The sequence below is a fragment of the Dermacentor variabilis genome, chromosome 6, assembly GCF_050947875.1.
Source record: "Dermacentor variabilis isolate Ectoservices chromosome 6, ASM5094787v1, whole genome shotgun sequence".
In the NCBI taxonomy this organism is placed as follows: Eukaryota; Metazoa; Arthropoda; class Arachnida; order Ixodida; family Ixodidae; genus Dermacentor; species Dermacentor variabilis.
Window position 1 is genome coordinate 40,643,153 of NC_134573.1, and position 27,793 is coordinate 40,670,945.

General features: G+C 43.7%; 2 protein-coding genes across 6 annotated transcripts in view; one reads left to right on the top strand and one right to left on the bottom strand.

The window, feature by feature from the left end:
• The window catches only part of LOC142584752 (WD repeat and coiled-coil-containing protein-like), a 70,295-nt gene extending 50,302 nt beyond the window's left edge, over positions 1–19,993 (top strand). For 2 of the 5 annotated variants that reach the window (XM_075694980.1, XM_075694983.1), the window contains exons 11-13: positions 7,153–7,194; positions 9,171–9,399; positions 13,834–19,993. In XM_075694980.1, the coding sequence (XP_075551095.1) occupies positions 7,153–7,194; positions 9,171–9,399; positions 13,834–14,382 (820 nt within the window). In that variant the 3' untranslated portion in view covers positions 14,383–19,993. The remainder of the gene's footprint in view (positions 1–7,152; positions 7,195–9,170; positions 9,400–13,833) is intronic. The other 3 variants (XM_075694984.1, XM_075694985.1, XM_075694981.1) reach the window with 2 other exon arrangements.
• Positions 19,994–24,876: 4,883 nt separating this feature from the next.
• Positions 24,877–27,793, bottom strand: part of LOC142584753 (uncharacterized) — a 37,526-nt gene continuing 34,609 nt past the window's right edge. Inside the window, exon 4 of the mRNA XM_075694986.1 lies at positions 24,877–25,402. Coding sequence (XP_075551101.1) covers positions 25,232–25,402 — 171 coding nt within the window. The 3' untranslated portion in view covers positions 24,877–25,231. The remainder of the gene's footprint in view (positions 25,403–27,793) is intronic.

The window sequence follows — 27,793 nt, forward strand, 5'->3', positions numbered from 1 at the left end:
ACATTTCATTTAAATAGAAAGAAGCACTGTTGAACCCACTTATAGCACTACTGGTTTTAACAATACTCGAATCTAACAATGAGCAGCTGCCCGTCCCTGAACTTTTGTGTGTTCGTATGGTCCATTATTGACTATAACAATTAAATCTGGCTACTTGGTGTCTGTGCCCAAAAGAAAGGGAATGTGAAATCCAGGAATATAAAAAAGAAAGCCAACACCTTACACCTTTGTGCCACGCATCCTGCATGGCACATCTTATACCCCTGTCACACGGGAAGATTTAATGTCATTCGAATTGAATGGCATTCAATGCATCGAATGGCATTCGGTCCCTTGCGGTGCTACACAGTAAAATATAATGGCACTCGCAAATGATAGCAATGACTATCTGGAATGAAAGTTGTGAAGTTCAAAGAAATTTTGTGCCTATTAAATGCGTTTAAGAACTTTTGCGAGTAGTTTTAAAACGGACGAAAACATTTTGACGGCAATTATTCACAACTAAAAGCACTTCGATCAACACATGCAATATGGCCGACCGCCGCGACAGACTCCTGATGCAAAGAGCAATTGTGCTTGAGCACAGCCCGAATGAAAATAGCATTGTGGCAAAAATAATTATTGCTTTTTATAAGTCTAAAGAAATATCGTCTGACTTTGCTGATGCACGCATTATTTTCTTGCGTTGTGTGTCGCTGTTGTCTATCTGGGGTCAAGAGTGTGCGTTCGGTTTGAAATCAAATGCGAATGAGTTCCCCTAACTCATTCGATAGCAAATGTCATTCTATTCGAATTACAGTAAATTTTCCTGTGTAAATCCTGATTAGTGGGATTATATATGAATGCCATTCGATTCTAATGACATTAAATCTTCCTGTGTGACAGGGGTATTAGTCACCCCTCTCCAATAACTCTTACACCACTACGACATCGGCGAGGGGTAGGGAGGGAAAGGGGCATGGCACAAAGGAGGATGTGGCAAAGCAAACATGTCGTATTTTTTTTTTTTTTTTTTCAATTCAAAGCAATGTGATGAAGGCATGCTATGTGCGAAAGGTGTGTGCGGCACAGAGACCAGTGTGACGAAATGGTTCGTGTTTTTTATTGGCACAAACACCAAGTGACAGTCTTGTTTCTTGCACAGCACTTCCGGTTCACCTCCCGAGACAACCGGGGACGAAATTCAAAATAAATCGGAAAAGAATAGAAAAAAACAATATGGTACAAAATTCCTAGGTTTCATTATAGATATGATGTCAGAGCATAAGTTTATTTACAAGTTGAGTTACTGAAGCATCTGGAATAATTAGAATTAATTAGAGATCACTGATTACCGAACAGACCAAAGCAAAGAATTGTACACTTAGAGACCAGCCACATGACCACGACTCTGGCGAAATTCCTGGAAACCCGGAAGTAGAAAGCGGAATTAATGATGTCACTAATGATGTCACACACAAGAAGGTTGCATGATTATTTAACCGGCTTAGTAATGGAAAATGGTTGCCTGGCACAGACTGAACATCCGCCTACCAGAGTGGATGTGACGTCACTCCCTCGCTCTCGCTTTTCCTCTCCCAGCGCTCACCTGCTCGCCCGCTCGCTGGCAACATGCTCTGACGTCAGCACCAGACAGGGCGCGTAAGGTGTGTTTTGTGCGCCGCTTGCTATGGGGCTACGCCCCACCAGGTGGCGCATGCTGCGCTTCCTCCTCGCCCTCCCTCGCTCCTTGCCCGCATACCATGCCAGGGGAAAGATGTCCGCTCGCTTAACCTAAGGAACACCAACGCCGAGGTGCAAGTGCCACTAAGAGACACCTAAGTCAGAGATTAAGTTCGCCTACCATTTTTCATTTTTGAGGATTTGGATTTCCTTTTTTCTTTCAGAGAATGCATCCTGTAGCCAGATTTAATTACTTATAACCAATAACGCGGCATGGGAGCATTGTAGTAAGCAGTTTATATTACCCTAGAACATATGCAAAAGTTGATGGTGCATCAGTTGCTCATTGTTATACCCTGTATATTGTTAATACCAGTATCGTTATAAGCGGGTTTGACTGTGGTGCCGTAGCAGTCAGTCCCGATTTAATCCTTGTGGCCCTCTAAATTGTTCCTGCTATGCATTTTAAGGCTCTGCATTGATGAGTTGCAATGTACGCCCAGTGACACGTATGGTGCTTCACCTGGTTTTGTTTTCTTTTCCACCTTCATCCAGTGATGGTTGCGACAGACATTGTGACTGCGTGAGTAAACAGGGTACACTGTCTTTTGCCACCGTGACTGCATGAGGGTAATGCGGGTCCTCACTCTGTTGCTTTCAATCCTTTTTTTTTTAATCTGCCACTCCGCCTTCTTAGCTGTTCTCTAGTTGCTTGCTTTTGTTTATCACTTTGTTCATTGTGCGCTACTTTGATTCACAGACCAGCACTGATTGAAATGTTTAATTAATGTTGACCGGTGCTTGTGCCAGAATGTGAAAGAATACAAAAATCACATTCCGCAGCCCTGAGTGAAGGACTGCGTTAAGCCCCTCCACTGCAGTGTTCCACTTTGCATGACCTAGCAATCCCGATCATAAATGAATACTAAATAAATAAATAATGCAACTGAACGAATGTTTACAAAAGCAATGCATACAACTGGTCTTCTCTTGAACACTGCTGTGCACCGCTGAGTAACTTGGCACTTTCTACCTCCGCAAGCAGGCAAATTGATCCGCCATGTGGCAGTTCGGGTTCTCGGCGACAGGGTGAAATTTGTACTTCTCCATTGTTTCAGTTGCACGAGTGAGGAACAACTCCTCTGAAAGATGCATACCTCAAACAAACAAGAAAAACTATGACTTCGGCTTGAACAGGCTGAGTCTGTGTGTGCATGCTTAAAACATGCATGAGGTTCAGGGCACGAGTACTGAGACAGCCCACAGTGCGTCGCTGTAAATCTTACGAGGCCATGGAATCGGCTAGTGCTTACCTGCCAGCCTTGCAGGAAAGTACTCAAAAACCGCAAGATTAGCACATGTTGTTCATTTAACACCACTTTTCAGGTTTAATTTTAATCCTGAAAGAAAGGAGTTTTGTAATGCTACTTTCATGTAACACTTTCACGGCGACAGAACATTCTTGTAACACTTTCACGGTGGCAGAACATTTTTAGGTCCCGATTTACATGCGTCGTGACCCACCAGTAAATCACACTGCTCTGCATCTTTCTTGGGCTCCAAAAAGATAGTGCGGCCACCTTTGGCATTAGGTGCCTTCATTTGAAAGATGTTAAGCTATTTTTTGGCCTTTACTGCGTCGTCTTGTGTTGAACCACAAAGTTCTGGAAACCAAACAAAGTCAGCTTTTCTTTTATGAAAAGCTTTAATTGTTAAATGTGTTTAGACGAAATTAAAAGTGAGTAACACTCAACAGCTTTAGATGATGTCTGGAAGTTCATTTTAAAATCCTGCTTGGGTAATCATTGAAGTTTGCTCACTTCACAGGTTTCACTTGTGTGCAGAATTGAAGCATGGAAAACACACGAACGGTTTGCCCGGGCATTCTCGACAAAAGGTGGCCACTTTGCTCACCTTCACCTTTGCTACAATCAGGCTACTACTGGTTCTAATGGAAGCATATAGCAGCCAGTGCAGTTCCGTCGAGTCTTGTATGCTGACCCGCCAGTCTTTTCAAGCATGTAGGTCCACTTTTTTCCACGTGTTTTCTTGCTGCTGTCTGGATGAGCGCTGTGTAGTTAGTGAACAAGCCAGTTCCCCTAGAAATTTTCTAACTGGCGTAGCATTTCCTTCAACCATACAATGGATGTTTCACACATTGATGATAGCACTTCCGGCATGCGACTCTATGGCCACCTTTCGATACCACTTGAGTTTTTTTTGAAGACAGCTGTAATATGACGCCATTTGGTCGCTATAATGTCCACCTTTCTTTGCTGCGTTGCAATCGAGGCCGAACAGTCACGAAGCCTGAGGCTTCGTGACTGCTGTGCCATCTCTTGTTTTCTTCGTGGTGTTCTATGAAACAGCTTGGAATAAAGCAATTGAATTGACTTGAACTAGCCTCTTGTCTACCCACTTCAGCACTTTCACTCTCTCTTTGGACTGAAGTCTGATCACACTACCTTTAATACCCTTTCCTTCGGTCACACCTTTTCCCAGTCCTTTCCTGTTTAGCCGAATTGTACCACAAATACATGTGCCTGCCTTTAGCAGGCAAATAGCGAGTGACACACTGGTGCAGAAGTTGTCCACGTTTAGCGTGCCCACGTTTAGCATGCATCTGGCTCTCTCGTTTCTCCATGAGTTTCATTGCCACACCTTTGGCTTGTCTAACGCCAAGTTGTCGATCAGACTTTCCAGCATATACATCAACTTTCAATATTCTTTAGTATATGCCTTGGAGAGTTTGACTCAATACTTGTGAGCTTTTCCGAGAATGTATTGTCTGAACAAAAGTTGGCCACACTATGACACCATGGTTTCATCAACTGCAACTGCTGTGCTCAAGCTGCGAGCAGCTTGAGCACAGCAGCAAACTTGTTGTTCAGTTTGTCTACAAAAAGTTGTATCTTGAAGGCACAATGCCGCATCTCTGTTGGCAGCTCATTGTCCGCAAAATGCGAGAACCTGAAAAGCTGCAGAAAGTGGTCTCGGGTCATATTCTGAAGAATCATTTGTACTCCATACAAGTAACTTTTTGCCCATTAGTCACTTATAGTAGTAAGTCGGACAAGGCCAATACAAACCAGGATTCCAACAAATGTTTTCGTTTCTTCCACATCGGTGTCCAGCCATTTCTTCAACCGCAAGTTACATTTCGAAGTAGTTGATTCCAACATTTGTTGTGCAAACCTGTTTCTTTCATCAACCATAATTTGCCAGTCTGTGATAATCATTGAATATAAAGGCAGGGCACTGTTGCTAGATTGCACCTGAATTATTTTTGGAGGCCTAGAGTATGACGTCACATTTGGGGAAGTAGTCATTGCTGGTGCCCACTTGTCTGCCAACAAACCAGGTAAGGCGAGAGAATCGTCTCCTGAATTGTCCACCTCAGAAAACTCAGTCAAGTCCAACTCCTCATTCAACGTGCTTGCTGAGCTCTGTGATGGTCTGTAAATGCTTCCATCTTCACTGTCTCCACTGTCCAACCACTGTACAACACCTGACACTGATACCCGTGACTCACTGGCCAGTGATTGTGAAGTTTCCAGTGCATCATTCTCGCCAAAACTAAATATGTTTCTCTGATGTTTGTTTCGCTTCTTTTTGTGTCTGCAAAAGCCCTTTGGATCCATCAGATGCGTTAATATGTTTTATTAGTCATATCATAAGAGGCCAACAAGCACTGGCACCAAGACAACATAGGGGAAATTACTTCTGCTTAATAAATTAAATAAAGAAATGATAAATTAATGGAAATGAAAGTGGATGAAAAAACAACTTGCCGCGTGTGGGGAACGATCCCACAACCTTCGCATTATGCGTGTGATGCTCTACCAATTGAGCTACCGCAGCACCGTTTCCCCATCCGCTTTCTTGGGTATTTATGTTTCCTAGTAGAACTCTGGGAGTGTTAGCCAGCGTCACCACTCACAAACCTAGGCGGTGGATGTGGAACATCCTTTCTGCCAAAGGCGCCACAAGAATGATTTTTTGGGGTGAAGGCAACCGGTCAATAAACTCAAACATGCTGCCTGAAGGCATCAATGTTGCTGGATTGAATGCAAAAGCAGCATGACTTCTCCAAGTTCCAAATATCACAGCCATGATATTTGGAGCCATGACCATGATACGTGACGTCATACAATATCACATGTCTTTCACAACTCTACCTTGATCCACCTTAATCCGCCTTGCCCTAATTTGTACCAACCTTAGTGCACCTTGACTCACCGTGCTCTAATTTATATAAACCTTAATCCATTTTAATTGACCTTGCTCTAATTTGTACCACTTAATCCATCTTAATCCACCTTTCTCTAATTTTTACCAACCTTAATCCTCATTAATCCACCTTAATCCTCTTTAATGCATCTTCATTCACTTTACTTCACCTTAAACCACCTTGAGCCAAACGACAGCAAGGTAAAAGTGGGAGCCAACGTTTCAACAAGTGGACTTGTCTGTTTCAAGGCACCATTTGAAGACAATTACACTTGTCGAAATGGCTCCCACTTTAACCATGTCCTTGTTTTGCTCATCATCTTGAATTTTCTTCTCCCACATTCCCCGTGGTTTCTCTGGACTTAAACCACCTTAATTCACCTTCATTCACTTTACATCTCCTTAATTCACTTTGCTCCACCTTAAGTCACGTTACTCTAACTTACTCTAACTTACTCTGTATTACTGCATACATCATACGAGACACTGATGATGTATTTTTGGCACCACTCATTGTGAACAACAATGCCGGCCGGCTTTTCTGCCTCCTGGGACATGTAATGCTTTTGCATTAGCATTGTTACAAAAGTACGATAAATTTTATCCCCAACAGCCGTAAGCATAAAATGTGCAAAGTTACACAATGGAGAAGGCTATATCGCTTGGGAAGCCAGATTTTGCCACCTAAACCATGATCATTGACACTTTCCAAGGAGCCCTGTATATGTGACTGAACTGCTTATTTGTTCCTAATGCTCACTTTGGGCTTTTAATAAATAATGCTTCATAATGTGCAATGTAGTGAAGAAAACTTGGTAGTGTTATGGATGTAGTACTAGGATGTGAAGATTGCTTTTATGAATGTGGAACATGGCCATTAATTAGCAGAAAGCTATTAAAAAGGTATTCAATATCCAATTTGACTTGATTCAATTCTAGCACTATCCGATTTGTATTTGATTCAGTTTCAGTAATTACCATTCACACACTCCTATCGTAGAGATGATCCATTTCTTGGCCTATAACTACTTAGTGCAGTAAAAGGAAAGAAAATGCACAAGCTCCACAATAATAATCATTTCAACAAGTGTTTGCCATGTTGGCAGTTGTGTGTCACAGGAAAGCCAGCTTGAAACTTTTCTACAAAGGTTTATCATTCACGAAGAGTTGAGGCCCGTATGACTTTTCTCAAAGGGATGATCGGGCATGCATTTTTATATACCAACAAGATACCCGCACCACTGCCCTGTTTTGTTGCAGACGGAGGGATTCATACAGACGGGACAATCTGGCGGCCGAAAGGTAGTTGCTCAAAGCGTTTACTAATAATCCCTGCACCGTGGTTGTGTGTGCAGCAATCGATCCTTGCACTCCTTGGCTTTCTTAGCTTTTTTTTTTTTACTGTGATACTCGATGAGAAAGTGGCTCTTCAGTGCATTCTTACTTGCCAGTTGTGTGGGTTGCACCTTTCCTGTTTGCACTTTGCTTTTTTGTTATGAGACAACTGTGCATGATGGTGGCTCATTTGAATATGTTTGCAGGCTTTTATTTTCATATGATTTTACATTTCTTCATGGCCTTTGTTTAGTGGCTGTACCGTGTCATCGTTGTACGTTTGCAAGCTGTCTTTGTTTTGACTGACATCTGGCATGCAGTAAAGCCTGCCTGGTTCTTCATAGTCATTGCTGTTCTTTCGGAGCTCTTGACACAAAAGGTATATGTGATGCACTGCGCTCCTGAATGTCCTGTTTCAGGTTTCCAATGAGTGTTTTGAATAGGCACATAGATTAGAATGCATTCCATTCTTTAGTGAACACAAAATGCTGCTAATGTACTGTCATCATCAGCCTATTTGTGTCCACTGCAGGACAAAGGCTTCTCCCAGTGGCCTCCAAGCTGTTTGTGTCGGCTGACAGCATCTTATGCCTGAAAATTTCTTAATTTCATCACACCACCTAGTTTCTATTACTTTACCATGAAGTGCTATATCACTTTATCACTTTAAGTGTGGTACCACTTTATCACAAAATGAAGCAGTCAACAGGGCCATTAAAAATGATGTGCCAGATTTAGTCACCTTTTAAAACATCCGTGAATATTTATAAGTACAGAACATCTCTCAATAAAAAAAACATTCGAACCTCCTTAGGTGAAATTTACCACATTATTAACTATTCCACCCTTTTGTTAGACTTCTTTTGAAATGCCTTTCGAATTTATGCATCTCATGCTGTAATGTGTCTGGCCAATATGCAATATGAAGTTTTTCACCAAGTTAATCTATCCGGCAGTGAAATTAGTCAACAACATACTATTGCACGTTTTATACATGCATTGTACCTGGTACGGTTTGTTCTTAGTGCAAAGTCCAACTACAGCTGCTTAAATGCCTTTTTAACTAAAGCAGTCTGTCATTAAATTAATAAAATGTCACTAATTCTTATGTTACCTTCTGTGAACAAAAAGCAATGCAAATATGTAAGACAGGTAGTTTGGCTCATGAGTTCTGGTTGTTCACTTACATGCTGCTGCTCATCATAGATGGCAGTGCAACCACACCAAGAAAAGATATTGGCACATGGTAGCCTATGTAATCAGGACACCTGTGCTATTCTGTTAAAAAAAAAAACAAGGCATTAGTCCAAATCACCAAGCTACAGGAAGAAAAATAACATGCCAAGCTGACGTAAACTAGATTTACCAAGCAGCAGAGTTGTATCCATGCACAGCATTAGCAGAATGCGTGTCATTTGAGTGACATTCTAATAGTCCCAGCATGAAATTTTGTACCAGTGAGTTTGTTGCAAAAGCCTTATGACTTTCTCAAGAGCAGAACAGTGCCAAAATAGCATCAGAGGAAGGAACAGATAACACAGGGGACCCTGTAGTCCATTCAACCCGCCCCTTGACATAGGGCAATCAAAAACTACTACCATGACAAGCACACACAAGAAGACCATGAAGCTTTCGTAATCCGAAATGCAGGCTTGGGTAGTGTAAGCATGCTGTCAATAGCACTATACTATATAGAAAGGAATGCACATGTTAGTTACCTCAGTTCGAGTGCTGTTCATGAGTGGCGTTTTTCATTATTTTAAGTTTTATTTTTGTCCTTCCTTTCATGTAGCATGTATATATGTCCTCATTCAAGAATCACCTGTTGGCATAGTTGTGATGCTGTTTGTTTCTTTTCTTCTTTTCATCCGGCCTCTGCACTGTTCCACTCGAGATGCAAAACCACCCCGGCCTTCACGCTTCTGGTGACTTGATTGGCGCAGGTACAGCAGGACCCCGCAGGGTCCAGCGTCAACGGCCAGCTCGAGCCACCTGCTAGCCGGTGCAGGTGAGCTGAACCGGTGCGACCCCGCCGCTACCATGACCTGGCCCCGGGGCCTGCTGGGCGACCTCAAGAGCCACCTACAGGCATCGGCTGCACCCCCACCACGGCCGTCATCGTCGGCAACCAGCGAGAGCCACCTTGCCCACCGGGCCCAGGCAAGACGTTCGGTGCGCGCTCCCCATGGCTAGAGTGTGACAGTACCCGTCGAGTCTGCAATGATGGTGTCTGGTTTTCCAATGACCCAGAAGTCATCAAGATGCTTGTTTTCAAAGTCTTCGTTTGATTTTTAGCATACTAGTACTGCTGCTTCTATAAGCTACCAGCTTTGGGCAGAGTAGTTAAGCCACGCCAGGTGCATACACTGTAACTTGATTGCCACACACTAAAGCCTTGCTGATGACTGACGCAATATCGGTAGAATAGTAGCAGTGTTATAAACCTCTCTATTTACACAACGATGAGAAAATGAGGTGGGAACAGTGCAAAGGACTAGGACAAACTGAAAGCACAACACACTGCACATTTTTTTGTTGTCCTTAGTGCTACTCCTGCCTGAATATTAATAACCAACCAACTGATGCTTTCACCTTGTCAGGAAAGAGATTTGGTGCACAATCAGCCGTGCCAGCCCGGTCTTGAATGATTGTCTTGAAGCTTCTCGAGACCCTGCAGCCGTGCAGCCACTTGCTTTAGAGCTTTTTGAGAGTTTTAGTCATCAGTGAGTTCAGCTGGTAGCGAGCCCCTTGGAGCCATGGAAGATTACATTTATCTAGGCCAGCCATTCACAGGAAATGCAAATCATGAGTAGGAAATCTTCAGAAATATAAAAATGAGCTGGAACACATATGACGGGCACTCTCAATTAATGAGCGGCAGCTTATGATACCCTTGAAAATAAATGCATGCAATCAGCGCATTCTGCCAGTAGAATCTGTGGGGCCAAAACATGGGAGATAATAGAAAGTTGAAAGGTTGGGGACTGCACAAGTGATCGGAAAGAAAATGATGTGCATAATGTTATGAAACAGGATGGTCCTATGTGTTGAAGAGGCGAACATCCTAGCTGTTATTCTGTCTGAGATTAAGTGGAAGTAGGGCTGGGGAGGTTGTCTAATGCATAGATGAATGCATAGAAGAGTTAACCAGTGGTCTATTTTAGTAGCTTGATGGGTGTCAAGGGCAGCAGAGCGTTAGGCAGCACAATGAGACAAAGAAATCTTCAGGCACGGTATGGAGTCAGCTGAAGATCACTGGGATAGGCCTTTTGCTTATAGTAGACATAAAATATACTTACCGTCCGTTGCCTCCAAAGTATTTACTAAGGTAATCTCAAGTAGAATCAGGAACACGGTAGACTTCTGTCAACCAAAGAACCAGGCAGTGTTTCATAAGGGCTACTCAACAATAGACCATATTCACACTATCAGTCAGGTGATAGAGAAATTTGCGGAATATAACCAACCCTTATATATAGCTTTCATTGATTATGAGAAAGCATTTGGTTCAGTCGAAACCTCAGCAGTCATGCAAGCATTACTGAATCAGGGTGTAGACGAGCCGTATGTAAAAATACTGAAAGATATCTATAGCGGCTTCACAGCCACTGTAGTCCTCCATAAAGAAAGCAACGAAATCCAAATAAAGAAAGGCGTCAGGCAGGGAGATACGATCTCTCCAATGCTATTCACAGCATGTTTACAGGAGATATTCAGAGACCTGGATTGGGATGAGTTGGGGATAAGAGTTAATGAGAATACCTTAGTAACTTGCGATTCGCTGATGATATTGCCTTGCTTAGTAACTCAGGGGACCAATTGCAATGCATGCTCACTGACCTGGAGAGGCAAAGCAGAAGGGTGGGTCTAAAAATAATCTGCAGAAAACTAAAGTAATGTTTAACAGTCTTGGAGGAGAACAGCAGTTTACGATAAGTAGCGAGGCACTGGAAGTGGTAAGGGAACACATCTACTTAGGACAGGTAGTGACTGCGGATCCAGATCATGAGTCTGAAATAAACAGAATAATAAGAATGGGCTGGGGTGCGTTTGGCAGGCATTCTCAGATCATGAACAGCAGGTTGCCATTATCCCTCAAGAAAAAAGTGTATAACAGCTGTGTCTTACCAGTAGTCACCTCTGGGCCAAATACCTGGAGGCTTACGAAAAGGGTTCTACTTAAATTGAGGACAACACAACGAGCTATGGAAAGAAGAATGATGGGTGTAATGTTAAAGGGGGATAAGAAGAGAGCAGATTGGTGGAGGGAACAAATGCGAGTTAGTGACATCTTAGTTGAAATAAAAAAAAAAAGGAATGGGCATGGGCAGGGCATGTAATGAGGAGGAAAGATAACCAATGGTCATTAAGGGCTGCGGATTGGATTCCAAGAGAAGAGAAAGGAAGCTTAGCAGGGGGCAGCAGAAAGTTAGGTGGGCAGATGAGATTAAGAAGTTTGCAGGGACAACATGGCCACAATTAGCACATGACCAAGGTAGTTGGAGAAGTATGGTAGAGGCCTTTGCTCTGCAGTGGGTGTAGCCAGGCTGATGATGATGATGATTAGGAGGAGACATAAGTTGAGAATGATGGTAATATAATTTTAGTCAACAGTTACCATCCTCCCCATCTGCCAGCTTTGTGTCTACTATTTTTCCATTTCATGCATAACAGGCAATGCTACAAAGGCCTAGAGAGGCCTACAAAGGCCTACATAGAGAAGCTTCTCTCATCTTTCACATTTGCAACTAAGAAATACTGCATCAGACAGGAAAGAAATATGTAGGTAGCATCATGTATTTTGATGTAACATTACGTTTAAGTTGCAAAATATGATTTAAATATTACACTGAAGGCATGGCAGATATGAATGTACTTACCATTGAATGAGCAGATTAGCGTGTTCCTACAACCAACAGCTACCGCTTGTACTTGCGTAGTATGTAAAACATTGCATGTTAGATGTTGAAAAAACAAAGATGTAGAAATATGCGACTTGACTTAACCTGATGTCCAGAAGTTGTATTTGTAATATATGAAATAGTTATTTTATAGAAAGTGTCCGTAACGCATCCATAAGAAAAACTGCATGCAAAATGCACGGAGGGAGACTCCTGTGACCACACTATTTGTCTGGCATCTGCAGTGTTACCTGCTAAGTGTGTGCAATGAAGTAAATAAGCCACACCACGTGTGCGCATTGCATGAATTGACTAGCATGTGAGAAGCTAGCGGGCCTCATTGTGGTAGTGATAACGTAGAGTAGCAGTGACATGCTAAAAGTTCCTATTCGCAGAATGTTTAGGACAGACATATGGCTCAGCTTGTGATGATGATGACTTCACATCATGATCATCAAGAAAATTTTTTCTGTTCAGTGAGAAGAACCAGTTGCATCACCATTTCAGAAGCAACAAAGAGAGTTTGTAAGGGAAGCCCAACAAACTCTCTCCCTGCAAAGTGTCCAAGACATAACGATACCAAAGTAGACAAAAGTTAATTGCTGTCCCATTGGCATCATTGACTGGGGAGTCACACTTTCTCAGTGAGAGTTTTGTGGATCACACGGGTGACTGAAGGTTTTAAAAGCAACTGTGGTGTACATTTTCCCTAAATAACCATTCATTTGAGAGCTTGTCGCCAAATGATGACCAAACATTGAGGCAGTCACTCATTGTCGAGCACTGTTATTTTTCACATATATTACTTGAGATGGGTAATTTTTGTCAAAACGGTATTACACAATCTGTAAGGCTCTTATGCAAGATGTGGTATGCACTTCAAATGGTTTAATGTGGCCAGTACTTTTGGCAGAGATTCACATCTCAACCCAAAGCTCACAGGAGTCTCACAATTCATCAGTGCAGTAAATGTCTAGCACAAATGCGTAGCACAGAGTCTTGGCTTGACATAGAGAGAGTCAATGAACCGAAGATGAAATTAGCAAAATTTCGAGGTTGTGGAGTAATCGCCATAGTCATAGTCATCTGCTAATTATGACATGGACTTAGACAAGTTTGACCAAGTAAAGCGCTGTTAGCTGCACGGCTTTCAGCACAGCAGTTCCACTCAGTGTTCCTTTTACAAGGACAGTTTTTCACTCTTTTGGAATGCCAGCCATTGAAGCATCATCATTGTGCCTTTGTTGTCATCAAAGTCATGGTCATTGTCACATTGTCATTGTCATCACTACATCACAGTCATTGTTGTTGGCAGTGCAGGTTCATATTAAATTCCTTGTCATATATGCTGTAATGCTGCTGTTGTAATTGGGTTTTCAACTGCTTTACATAGAAAATGACTTTAGGATGCCAGGGATTTAAAGTCTCTGTCTAGTGCATGGCCTGCCTGTTTAAAGGGTAAAGCCACACTTTGCTGTGTGCAATATGTCCTCAGCATTGGCCCTCCCCTGTGATTCTCTACAGCGGTGCGCTGCATACACCATACTGGTGTTAAGGGCTGCTACGTACAAAGAAATCCAATTGACCATGTTATCTCATGCCAGCAAAATGCTTATACCTACAGCTTTCATTGAACTATCTTGGCCACAGGCAATCCCATTAGACCCTGTTAACCACAAGCACACCTCGTGCATTGTCCCCACAGGATCCAACTCCACTGGTTGAGGACCTGACAAGCTTGCTGCACTTTCATGAGGCCGGAAGAAGTGCAGATCCCCCGCCGGCCAATGACCTCCTCGATCTGTCAAGCCTCCTGTCGGGCGGCGGCCTTTCCTCTTCCGAGTTGCTCGTGGGCCGGAACTTCGAGGAGCTCGACGGGGACGTTGGTGGCCGCCTCGGCGGGGGCTTCCACGAGGAGTTCTTTAAGAAGTCCTCCGGCACTGGCGACGGGGTGCGCCAGGACATCGGCGGCACCCCTCGCACTCCCATGGCGGCACCGGGAGGCGGCTCGCACACGCTGCCGCGTGCTGCCGAACATGCGGCGCCCGCTGCGGCAACAACTAGCACACTCGGCTCAGTGGCCTCACGCCTAGCAGGCCTCGAAGGCTGCCTGGCTGCACTGGGCCGAAGCCAGAGCCGCGAACTGCAGGAGATCAAAGGGGAGCTATCTGCTATCCGCCGCCTTCTGATCTCGGTCCTGTTCCACGTGCTGCCAGAGGAAGCGAGGAGTGACGCCGTTGCCAAGTACACGTGAGCCGAGACTTACGAAAGTAGTTATTTCGGCACCCCGCAATGCGCCCAACGTTGGCCACGGGCAGAGAGTTAAGCGAAGAGAGCTCCAACCGCGAAACACGCGAAGGTTTATCGCTGTCCACGTTTTGGTAGTCGGGCACAGACAACGTGAAAAAGCTCCAGGTCTGAAGAGGAGGTGTATCTAGGTGACATGGTGCCGTAGACCTGTCTCGACATCAGTGCCGGCTGCAGCCGGACCTTGCGTGGCGAGATGCTACCCACCAGCAACCCCCCCGTACCCCTGCTGCAACTGTCTTATGTGCAGTTTGTGGTTGCAGGCTGGCTTCAAACTGTGAGTGATGTGCTGTGTCGCACGTGTGCGATGCTCATGCTTGACTGAAAAGCTTTAGACTGGAATCTACTCTGTTCCACTACGTGTGGCTGACGTACGTTGTCTACTTTCTAGGTGGCTGCATTGGTGACAAGTGTGCTTTCTTTTCTTTCTCCGCCTGTGCCACAGATGTTCCTTTTTCAAATGCTGAGACTTTGCTTCCCGGAGTTTGTGCGAATGATGTGCATTTCATTGCTAATGCAGTCACAGTATACAGTGTGCAGTTTAGTGTGTCGCATTAATTTTGTACGAGCCTACGCAATACTAATATGAAAGGCGGATTTCTTCTTTTCGTGACCCAAAGCAGTGGAGTATGGGTGAGGCAATGCAAAGAAGGGGACAGTGGACACTGCTGACACAGACCACAGGTGCGTTTTAGAGTGGCCAAGAATTCCAGCGCAGCACTGCATCAAAATGTCTTGCTCACTACTTTCACTCAGGTGTGGTGGCGTAGAACAATGGCTCTTACAGCCTCCATTTTTCTGTTACATCTTCTTTTTTACATGTTCTCTTACACCATAGGTAACATATGCGAACTCTTATCTCTCTTTACAAATTCGTCTTCGCACAAGGCACTTCCACACAGATGAAGCACCCTGCTTTCAGGCTTTGGCTGAAGCTGCAGCAGTTCAACGAACCCACCTAAAAGGAGTTGCCAGGGTTTCTGCTGTACACACGGGCAAATGTCTGCAACAGACGACGCATTGTGCTGTTACGTGTTGTGCAGTGTCGAGATAAGTATACACAGAAGTGCATACAAGCGTATACAAACAGCCTTGCTTGCACAGAATCCCAACCACGGATACGAGGCAAGGGTGTGGCTGGCTCGATGTCATTGGAAAAAGTTTTTCCTGGAAGCACATTAACTTCTCTGCTCTCAAGAGACGTTCTCACGTGCCTGTGTGTGTGTGTGCATGTGTGTGTATGTGTGCAGAGAGTGCTCATGCGGACAAAGAAAACCCAAAGCAGCAGGTCTCTGCTGATGCTGCACGACATCTGCTGCACGCCTTGGAGACCGGCCGACTCAGCCCGGGGTTTTTGGCTTGCCTTCTCCTCTTCAAAAACTCGGCCGCCGGTAGATTGACTTCAAAGCACAGAACCTGGGGCAGGGGAGGGCGGGGTAATGGGGGTGGGGCGAAGGAAAGGATGGCACGACGGCAGCCACGGCTCGATCGCTCGGTCACGTTTGAGTATTCGTGGTCGAAACACCTCCTGCCGAAACCTTCTGCAGCTGAAACTCTCTTGAGAAAAGCTCCAGCGTCGACCGCCATTGTCTACACGCTGCTGGAACAAAAACACTTGCCGCCGTTGCCACATGCGTGTGTTCCACGATGGTGGATGTGACATCTCTCAGTCTACCTGTTTGGCACACATTCTTTGTACATATTATACATAGAAGCAGAAAAGAAGAGAAAAAGGTTACAAAAAAAGAGGGAAAAGGGAAGGGGGAACAAAGAACAGTGCACAGCCATAGGTGGCAAGGTTCTGCTTGTGAACATGCTCAGCAGGTTCCTGCCTAACACTGACAGCAACAGCAGTTGCCAGTGCCACAGCAGTCACGACACAAGAATGGGGAACTGGAGGGGGGGGGGAAAGATTCTTTCCTTTCTGCTTTTTTATAGGATTTATAAATACATTTTTAAATGCATATATACACTCGTGTCATTGAGAGGCAGTAGTCAAGAGAAGAAGGAGATGAAGGGTGCTGCATACTGGCATCATTTGAGTGTGAGTGGAGGAACAATCTCTTGCACAATTGGCCTACATTGCTGCACCTCTTGTCGAACTGCTCTATGCCAGTGATGTGCGTCGTGCAAAGCAGAGACATAAATCTTGCTGTCCATCCGCCATTGTTCAGGTTAACGCGTGTGCTATCGCATGCACCGCTAATGCCATACGGCTGACACTGGCCTGTTTTGTTTGCAGAGTGTTTGTTACGGGTGGGAATTTATTGTTTCTGCCGCTCCCTTCTTAGTTGATCCTTGTGCAAGCATGCAGACATCTGTCCTGGAAGGGGGAAAACAAGAAAAAAAAAAGCTAATGGTAAATTCCATTTGCTGTTTCGAGGATGCTACCTGAATGTTTGAGAAAGCGTTTGCACTATGCTCAAGCTTCACGGAACCAAACCTATCACAGAAAAGCATAGCAGTACTCTGCGCTAAAACAGCACAGAGTTTGTTGCATGCAATATGCACAAGTGTCACTACATGCTGTAGCACTTCTGGATAAATCCGTAAGCCAGCAGTGGAGCAAGAGAAAGGAATCCGCTGCATAGTGAGAAGATGCCTAACAACCATGGAAAAATATGAATCTGTTCTGAATCAACTGGTGGAATGGCGTTCTTCTGTAGAGGAAAAGAAAAAAGAGCTATAGATTGGCCAGTGGAGTTCACCTTAAGGCATGTGGACTGAGCAGGGCCTCTACTTTCAAACTTAAAAACCGCAGCATGTCCCAACTTGCATTCATCACTGTGACCTTGTAGCAAACCGATGTGTGCAGGAACTGCCTCTGCAAGATTGCACTTGTCGATTTGTGGGAAACACTTAATGCTCAGTGCAGCACAATGTGGCTTTCAGATAGATCCACAGACTTTGGACGCCAAAAATGGTTCATTCTATGCTCTACTTCCACCCTGGCAGCTTGATGTAGAAAGCACTTCTGCTGCTACTTCCACTGCGATGCTTGCTCAGTGACTTGCGGTAACCTTGCTTCGTTTAGAGCTCCTCTCAGCTTTCGGACATGGTGCACTCATTATCTTCCTCAGCTCTGCAACTCAGGACAAGTTTGAGGCTTGGACACATGAACAGGTGTGCGCTATAATGTATTCACATAGTATTGTTTGGTGCAGTGAAGTTGCACTTCTTCATTGTACCTCTTGGCCACCTCAGTTCGATACTGGGCTGTCATTAACCACTCAGTGTCCCGTCTGAAAAGAAAGCACGTGAGTTTGGCTCGTCCTCCTCCTACCACACTAGACTGCGCTCCCGGTTCATCTTGAATTTGCAGGAGCCCGAACAGAGGCTAACGCAATGGTGCTGCAATCTCTCAGGCTGGTTGCATCGCACATATTTGGTACGGCCACTGGTTTCAGAAGGACGGTGAACCGTCTTCGCATGCCAGTCATGTTAGCACTGTGTTGCACGAACACCACCTGTGTTCTTGTTTGAATGTGCCCAGTTGACCGCCTCGCGTGTGCTTGGAAACTTTGGACGAAAGGCTGAGGGTTTCCTTATTGCACTACACAGGACTGGTGGGCATGGGCATCCACTGCTGCAGTTTATTGTGGCCACCTTCTCGCAGTTGTCTGATATCTCGTTGGCCGCTGTCGCTAGAAATTCCACACACAGACACCTCTAGTTTGTTCCGCCACCATTCCCTTTATTCCCAGTGTCTTGCTTGCACTGGCTGTACAAGGCATAGAGCAAGGTGCGAGGTTATGAACCACAATAAACAGGAAGTGGCAGCTTTATATATAATATATATAACACACACACACACACACACACACACACACACACACACACACACACACACACACACACACACACACACACACACACACACACACACACACACACACGCACGCATATATATATAAACACACACCTAACATGGTTGAAGATGTGTGCCACTGCACCGCGATTGATGTGTTGCTGTGGGGGAGAAAGAAAAAAAATAGCCATGATTGCTCAACACTTTTTATACATTGGTTGTGTAGCATAGTGATCGCGTGGTTGAATCTTTCCGTGTAGCTTCGTGAGGTCGTGTTTGTGTAGTCAGTCCCATGACAACTGACCTGCTACACCGAGGCTTTGGCCCCAGTTTATTATATTGGGTCGAGTTTGCTGGTATTATATCGCGCCATTTACATTTCGCTTCCTCCCATCCGAAATCGCTGGCGTTGTTCCTGCCTTGTTTTGTCTTGGCAGGCGCCGGAATGGGTACTAGTTTCGTGCTGTCACCACTGCCTGCTGGGTCAGCGGTGTGAAGATGCACGAGAATAAACGTTATGTAGCTAGCTCACACGAGACTACGCATCACTAAAGATCTTAGAAGTGGCATCGATGAACTCTCACAGAAGAGCCGTGGGTGCCTAACATTCGAAGTGTGGAAAGAGCTACAAGCTATAAGGTAAGGTAAGCAACCTTACTCGGTGAACATCTCGTACGGTGAGTTTATTCTTGTGTGCCCTTGCAAAATGGGCCCAGCAGTTCAGGTGCAATGAGTGCCAGTACCAGCCACATTGCTATCCATTTTCACTTCACTTCAGGCACCGATACTAGCTTGCACTATTCTAACCCTATTGGAGGGCATCCCCGGATTATTAAGTACTGTTCACACGTGCTGGGAGCAAATCCTGGCAGCATACACCACTCGCACTATGTCAGTTAGTTGTCAGAGCATGGTGTGGCCACTTCTGTGCCAGTCGTGGTGTGGAAGAAAAAAATAATCTCTTAATATATGCTGGGCATTGTTTTGGTGCCTTTGGCTGGGAGCATGCCATGGCATTTCCTTTCTCTTCTTTTGCACCACAGTGGAACAGAACTGCTTTCAGGGAAGACTAACTGTGTTGCTTGTTACATTGTAAACCGAACTGATGACCCGTGCATCTTTCAGCTAGGTCGAAGCAGGACAGCCAAAGAAATGTATTCAGTGTACATAACCGTGGGTCCAGTGCTTTGCTTGATTTCTAAACCAATGCGTTAACAATTTACATGTCAATTTGCTGGGCACTGGCATTTCATAAAGCATAGCAGCTTGTCTTATTGTGGCACAACTTTGACCATTTGATGTCTTTCTTTTTTTTAAACTGCAGCCATAGGTTTAAGCATATGAAACAGCATATTCATGACTTCATCACCACTTGGAGAACAAGAAATGTTTTGGAAGAGAAACTCATCTTCTTTTATTACTATCATTAAAAAAACTTGTAAGCCCTGTCATTTGCCACTGTAATGCAGTAGCAGTGGCATTCTCTCGCTGGAGCACAATGTCACAGGCTTGATTCCTGCAGAAGGGTTGAATATTGAGCTTGCCGGCACGTTGTTGGCAACCTGAGAACAGCACGATTCCTGGCTGTGGCGGCCACATTCTGCCAGAGGTGGAATGGAAAAGTGCCAGTTTGCCAAACCTTGGGTGCATACGAAAGAATGCCAGGTTGTCTAAGCTAATCTGGAGCCTTCCACTACGGCATCCTTTGCGGCCCCTGTCTTGTCTTTGGGGAAATGTTATCCCCCTCTCTTCGATGATTCTGTATAGTCATGTAATATAATGTTGAGCTTTTTTTCCTGTTAAGATGCCTTACATGGGAGATTATTGTATCAGAGGTTGTAGGGTTTGTGTCTTTCTGTTGTTAATGTTTCTTTTTATAGATTCTTCCATGAGAGCACAACCTGGTGGTCAAAATATGGACTACCCCGTCAAAGTGTCGCCAAATCTCCCCCAGAGAGGCATAATAAGATTTCTGTATCTTTTCTAAGCATGGTGTTAAGTTTCCTGTGTACGCTGACGCCAAATGGGAGCTTCTCCTCCTAAACATTTCTTGCACTCATAGCAGCATTACATGTAAGCTTGATCAGCTGTGAGTTCTCCCGTAATGTGCTCGCATGGCTGTGAGGCCAGCCCACCTTTTCTTTGCAACCGAGTTTTGAGTTGATCACGAGTGCTTATGCTGTTTGCGTCCCTAATTTTTCTCACGGTGCACTTTCCAGCCATGTTTCTGTCTTGCATTATGATTGCACCTCATTGCTGCTACACTCCATCCTATATTTAGCAGGCAATGTGTGGAAGCTGTTGTACTAGCACTACCATAGGAGCCCACATATTCTATTGTGAATTGGTTTTGATCTGAAACATCCTCTATGGGGTAACTTCGTCTGTTGCCACCTTAACATCTGTAGTTCAAGTAATGCCAAATTTCACTATCTTTTATTGTGGTGTTTTTTTTTTTTTTTAACACAAATGGCATGCAGTGCATCTTGAGGGAGATAGATAAAGGACGGAAAAGCGGACCGAGACTGGCTGGCTCCCCTACTCTGGGGGGAGGGAAAGGGAAAAAAAGAAGAGATATGACAGAGTTCAGGTACACTCAGATGCAGACGAAATGCGATTTTCACCAGTGTCACATGCAGTCACTCAGCCTGGTTGACTTCTTAAACCACAGCAGCGCTGTTGTGGCTCATAGCAAGGTGCACAGCAGAATTGAAAGTTGGGCAAGTAATGGTTGCACACGACGACTTGGTAGAGAAAATGTAAGGCAAGGCTTAAAAGGCCCATCTGTCAGTCTATTTTTTCTCATTCCCCGTGTTTTATCAACCAAGTTGCTTCATGCTCTTCTTTCTATAGTTGCAATGTGCATGGCCACAGTCTCAAGGCCTTGGTGCCAGAGAGAGGTCTTCCATCTAGAACTTGTCAAGCAAGTTGGCTGATAGTTGGGAAAGCCATTACAGCACTAATATGGTGAGCACAGAGGCCATAAGACAGGCATAGCACCCATTCTGTGCTGTCCTCTGTGTCCACTTTATTAGTGCTACGATGGCTTCTACAAGTCTTCTGTCTAGCTGGCTGAGGGGTGCACGGAGAACAGACCTTTGATCTTTAGAGGAAGAACAACCGCTGAGAAAATGTGCAGTTTCTTCACAAGCACAAGTGTTGCAGTTGGTGCTTTTGCTTTCTTCAATCGAGGATTAGTAAGCATCATGGGGGTGTATGCAACAACCAAACAAGAAGCGATATGACGGGCTGGCTTTACATTAGTGAAGACCAGGTAACAGGTGCAGTTGCATGGAGGACTCCACTGAGTACAGTGCTCTCTGTGAACTGCACAAGTAGCGCAGTCCTAAGGTGTATCACTCTATCGCTTTTCATCGTGAAGCGGTGTAGATCTGCAGGTTCTTCTATAGCTTCTTTATCGATTATGACTGTAACACACAGAGTCATCATTTTATCTAATGATAAAATTGTTTTTATGTTTTTTTGCTCCTAATGTGTGATGCAAAGATGTCATATTGGCTGAGTGGCTGCGATATTCTGCTGAGCACACAATCAAGGATTCAATTTTTGGCTCTGCCAGCTGCATTCTAACGAAGGCAGAATGCAAGAGTGGCTTGCATGCCAAGCGAACATTAAGGGCAGTAAGAATTAGTCGGGAGCCTTCCACTTAGTCGGAAGCGCCTGGATTGCTTTGGAACATTAAACGTCATCGACTAACTCTAATCCATACTCAATGCACAATTTTTTTTATTGCAAATGCAGCCAGTGCGAAAAATAGCTCCAGTTTCCACAGCATCGCCTGCTAAGTATGAAATGGAATGTACATATGTCTTTGTAATTCTTTATCCTTGTGTTGCACTTAGAGGAGCTTATGACTTGTCGAACAGTGTACGCTTCGGGTGATTGCTCTCTCTCTCCTCCGATACACAAGCACGAACTAATGGGAAAGACAAGGTCAGCTGAAATGCATTTTGCACAAACACCACGACACGGCAGGCACCATCTGCATTGAACACCTTGTGCTATGCCCTAAGCACAGCGTCTCGTTTCTTAAGCTCTGTACTTCATTGAAGCATTGTCCAGTTGTGTCAGTATTTATGAAGTAGGCATTCTTTAGCCATGGTGTTACTGAAATGACTGACGGAATGTGAAAGAAAAATACATTAGAAGTTATTGGGAAGATAAGCAAGAGTAAGAGATAAACCTGGAAGTGAAAGTCTTAAAAAAACACTAATGGTACATTCGACTGGTCGCTTTCAAGCACTCTCGTGGTGCAGTTTGCACTCAAACGGTCAAAATTGAGTGCTTGGAACTCATTCGTTAGGTTCAGTCAGGGCGCCGTGTCCCAGCTCAGAGTGCTTGGAGACACTCTTACCTTCAAGGTGGAAGCCATTTGAGATCTAACAATCTCCATCACATGGCTACTCCAATTGCTCTGGAAGAAGCTTAATGTTTGGCTCAGACAGTCTTCCTGTGGCTCGAATGTCGAAATGCATGGCTGCAAACCAATTCAGAGTGCAGTAGGAGTCAGTCGAACATACCATAAACAGAAAATTAAGTTAAGCGTTATCAGTAAATTGTGCTTCCACAAAACAAGAAAAAGCCACTCCAACACAGAGAAGGCTTTCATAAGCCAGCGAAGACATCATAACAAACGATGGTTGGTGATGCTGCCTTGAAGTTTCCACTCCAAGCAGCTTTGACAAGTCCAAATTCTGAAGTGTGCGCTCTTTGAGAAGTTTTGCAACGTGCATAATTGACAAGCTCCGGTATTGTCTGGTGGATCGTGCCTTTGAAATTCTGTTTGCGTTTCTTCATGGAAGAAGGTTTGTTACCAGCAAAGACGATGAATACCCAGCTTCTGTTTTTCAATTTTGGACCCATGTCAATTTGGACCCTGATCAATTTTAAATCCAGGTCATAGCACTGATGGTATCAGTCGTACATAAAGGATTCTGTGGTATTTTCACATATCTGTAACTCATTTGTACAGGGATAGTCTACAAAAATTGCTTTCTTAAGCTTTTGTTTTCTACTTTCTGCTGCAATATATGTGGTCGTTGTCATTGATATACAATGAACTAGTACCTACTGAACATCGCCAAAATGTGGGACATCTCGAGAATCTGGTGCAGAAATTTTACGGTGGTATTACGAATTGTCTCGTTCTTATGTGGTTTGCAGCTTACCAATACCTCGCTTACAGAACCACTGGCCTCGTGGTAGCTCCTGCAAGTTCATGCTGGAAATTTATGTTTCTTCATTGCTCCATGTGCTGCCACTTGCCTGTGCATAGAGCAACCGAACATGGTGCTTTGTTTCCTCATAAAGGTCCTCCTCACTTGGGAGTTATAAGTTGTTTAGTGGGCCAAATGTGTTCCTACTATTTCACGGGTTCTGCTGAAAGACATTTTGGTAGCAATAGCAATCTAATCATGTGGATTGGCTTTGAAATTCTGTAATGTACAAAAAAAAATTTTTTTTTTTTTGTTGTCTTGAGCCATGCTGCGAAGGTTTGCTTGCAATTACTTATTTTATTTTAGCTGTTGTTCTGATTTCTGCCCTTTTATTCCCATTTCGTTTTTCTTTTTTTTTTTTCGTGGCTCAGGCTTACCTTAAACCTCAGCCTGAAATTTCATGAATAGCAGTCCTTAACCAAAGATACTGTTCAATTTGAAGCAAAAGTAGTGTCGACGTTAAGTAGGACGTCAACATAAAAGAATTCTGCAAATAATTTATATTTTATTATTTTCTGTCTTTTTTAAGAAAGCTCTGTTGAAAGATCTTTATGACATGACTTTGGTTTACTTATATCATTTGATGTACACCTGGGGATGAAAACTTGCACAACTTCACACCAGCGCTTCAAGAAAAGAATGAATTTTCTTGCAGAATCGGCATATAGTTTTGAAATTGATCATATACTGCATATGCCTCAATGTGTGAGCATTGCAGTAAGCACAGAGAAACCATATTTTTCTTGCGGATTGCCAGTTTGCAAACTTTGCTCCTCCGATACACTCCTTATGAAAAAAATTGAAACATTGTGTTATCGTATTGACAACAAAACAATACTTGATAAACGTTTGTGATTATTGCACTAGTCCTTCCATTGTGGTGTAATGAGGCTTTAGCATTTAATTATATGTATTTATTTACCATTCCTTATAACAGCACGCATGTAATTTTCTTTTTCCTTAACACAGAAAAAGTAATGGTCAGGGACCTGAAAGGCACACGCTGCATGGAATGCGGCACAAGGAAAGCTGCCATGCTTGTCACGGAGCAGTTCTCAAACCAAAGAGGGACAACTTATTTCTTTGTGTAACGTTGTCGTGATACGTTGTCTAACCTGAACTGGTCTAATCCTCAATTGTGTGCTATAGATAAGCGGTGGCTAAACAAATTTGCCAACACAAGTTCACTAATGAACTCCACACAGGGTTGACTTGTTGAAGGTAGCTGCTCATGTTTGGTGAACACTGTTTGCTTGACAGCTGTTGCCATCACGGAAATGTCGCCTCTTTTGCCAAGACTGGTCACAACTTGAATCTTGTTTGGAGATGCTCAGTGTGGTGTAATAGCTAGGGATTCTCCTGCACTTGCATTACGTGGTCGTCACTGTTCTATTGAATCATAGCACTGCTTTTTTTTTTTAATTGATGCCTGTACCCATCGTCTTGATTGCTTGCTCCTGCTTGCATGTGGTTTCTGCGTCACACACTTGGTGAGCCCTGAAGACTTTTCTGCTCACAATCACAGTGATTTTGCTAACTCATGTCATTTACCATCATTCAGTCTTGTCAGCATTCCTACATAGCTAGGTAGTAGCAATTAAAAAAGTTGTAGGTGCATACAGACTTTTATAAAAACTGTACCAAGCGATATTGACCATTAAACGACAAAAAAAAAAAAAGAAAAAGTATATTAAATGAACAAGCTGTAGTGGTTAGGTGCTTACTTGAACTTTCGTTTTGCAAGAGGTGGGTCAAATAACGGTTCCACTTAAGTATAGAACAGCGCTGTCATGTTGCAAGAAGGATTGACAGTGTTGACCACCGACCGAACGGTACTGTTGTGTTTGTGTTGGTACAAATGAAGGAGTAGTCGTTGATCTGTTGCTGCGTTTCTGCTGGCATTTTTCTCCGTGGCTGTCTCCCTGCAACAATTAATATATGGCAAGTATTTTAAGTGCATTTGCACTCTCAAACATGATGACATTGTCAAACGCGACATGATGACATCACTCGCATTGGTGCAGCAGCTGCTCTTATACTCATGTATTGCTTCTGCATTAATCTTGGCACTGTTTGTGGTTTCAGAACCTCTGTGATTTTCACCCTGCGGTTTCCAACGACATGAAGCAAATATATAAAAATGAAGCCACCACTTTGCTCTGCTGATAACAAGCTCCAGGAAGTTGTTCCTGCCTTGAGATAATGTTAGAGAAAAAAATGCATAAATTTAGCAAAATGCGACTCTATTGACTTTAAAACATGCGTTAGCTCAGGGTGTACTTTTGATTTCTCTTTTTCCTGTACACGCGAAACACATTTACAGGGAACAGGGACATGAGGCATGCTCTTGTTAGACAATCGCTGAATAAATTTGAATTAACTATGTTGTATTTAAAAAGCTAAATTCTACCCTCTGTTAGAAGCACAATTTCTTCGAACAGTACATAATATTTAAATTTTGTCTGCCAAGGAAAGGTTGAAGCAGTCAAGGACGGCTGAGGGTTAGGCGGTGCAATGAAAATATAAATTTTGTAGGCATAAGATGGAATCAACATATGCAAGGCAGGAGTAATTGCAGATTTCTGGGTGAAGTCATTGTCCTGCAGATAAGCATAAATTAGGCTGATAATGATGGATGTGACGATGATTTTTAGATTTTCTAATAGTAGTATGTGCATTTTATTCAAATATATCTTTTATTGCTGTTAAGGAGTTGTAACCTAAATTCTTGTTTTCATTTTCTTTAAGAAATTTGCAGCGGTGCTTCGTTCATAAAATTGACAGCCTAAATAAAAAACTTGCTTCCAACAGTCAGTATAATTTAACAACATTTCTCAAATGCAACAAACGCTATCAAAATTGCTCAAATTAATGTAATACAAAACAACTTCATCATTTCTGTGTATTTAGACAGAAGCTTGCAAGGAAGGGGCTTTTTAAGAAACATAAATTGGCAGTTGTATTTTTGTGTTTCCTTGCTGTGTATTCAGGGAAAACAAGGGGAAGGAGGGAGATGGAAATTCAAGATGACGAGCAAAACAAGAACAAGGTAAAAGCGGGAGCCAACGTTTCAACAAGTGGACTTGCCTTTTTCATGACAACTCCACTCGAAAAAGACAAGTCCGCTTGACGAAACGTTGCCTCCTGCTTTTGTCCTTTGCTTGTTTTGCTCATCGTTTTGCTGTGTATTGTCACATAAGGAATTATTTTCTTTTGTGCTGCGGTGGTTAACTAGTAGCACAACTAGTAGTTGTGGGTGCAATGGCATGCAGTCAGGAGAGACCATGTAGGCTTTATGGGCAGGTGCATTCACGATTATGCATTAGAGACATTCCATGAGCATTGTTAATTCTAAGTCGGCAAGTTTGTGAAGGAAAAAAATGAAAGGGTGCAACTTGCTGAGTCACATACCACAATATCTGGCCCTGACCAGATGCAGACATAATGACCTGCTTGTGTGTGCGAAACACTACAACATGTTCGAATGCTGATTGCGCCATTTATTTATTTGTGTGGCCGCAGGGACTCGCACCACTTTATAGCAGCAAGGGATTTCCCACGCTTTACCTAAGCTATAGCTGCTTTCTTTCTTGTATTAAGCAGGTACACCTTTTGTGCTAGTAGATTAGAATCGTGTTTACTGAAGAGCGGGATGAATTTTGTGCAATTGAGCTTCCAACAAGGCTCCCAGAGAGGCTATGTCTGCAGCTACCCGAAAGAATGCAGGTCATGTGTTTTGTGTGAACCAAAATGATGCAATTGTACCAGGATGTTTCTTTGAGACTGCCCTGTAGACAGAATGATCCTTCCATTTTATGTGCTTCCTCTTGCGTTGCGGCATATTAACCTCCTGCAGCGCTATGAAAAATTATTACAGGTAAAATGGGTGCCAATTTGTTGGTCAAGCACACCGCTGAATGAGGGAACATACGAGTGTTGGTTGGTGGGTTTTCAGGATAAGTCGTAGCACTGTTACTTCCACGACATGTTTCACGCTGTGTGGAGCACCTCAATGTTTGACTTGCGCTCGAGTGCCATGCTATTGTATGAATTGGCCAGATGCACCTGTGGCAGCCACCTTCTGCTGAGTGGGCATAAGCGGCAATTGTTGGCCAATGCCCCAATGCCTCCTCGTCGTTCATCTTTAAGTGACACCGACTACATCCAAATGTCAGGATTTTGGGCTTTGTAGTTTTTGCTACAGGCTTGTTGGTTGATGATTTTGAATTTTTTAACAGTGCAAACAGGACAATAGTTCTTATTTCAACTGCGCTGTTAAAAAATTCAAGATTCTTCTAGACGTTAGCTATGGC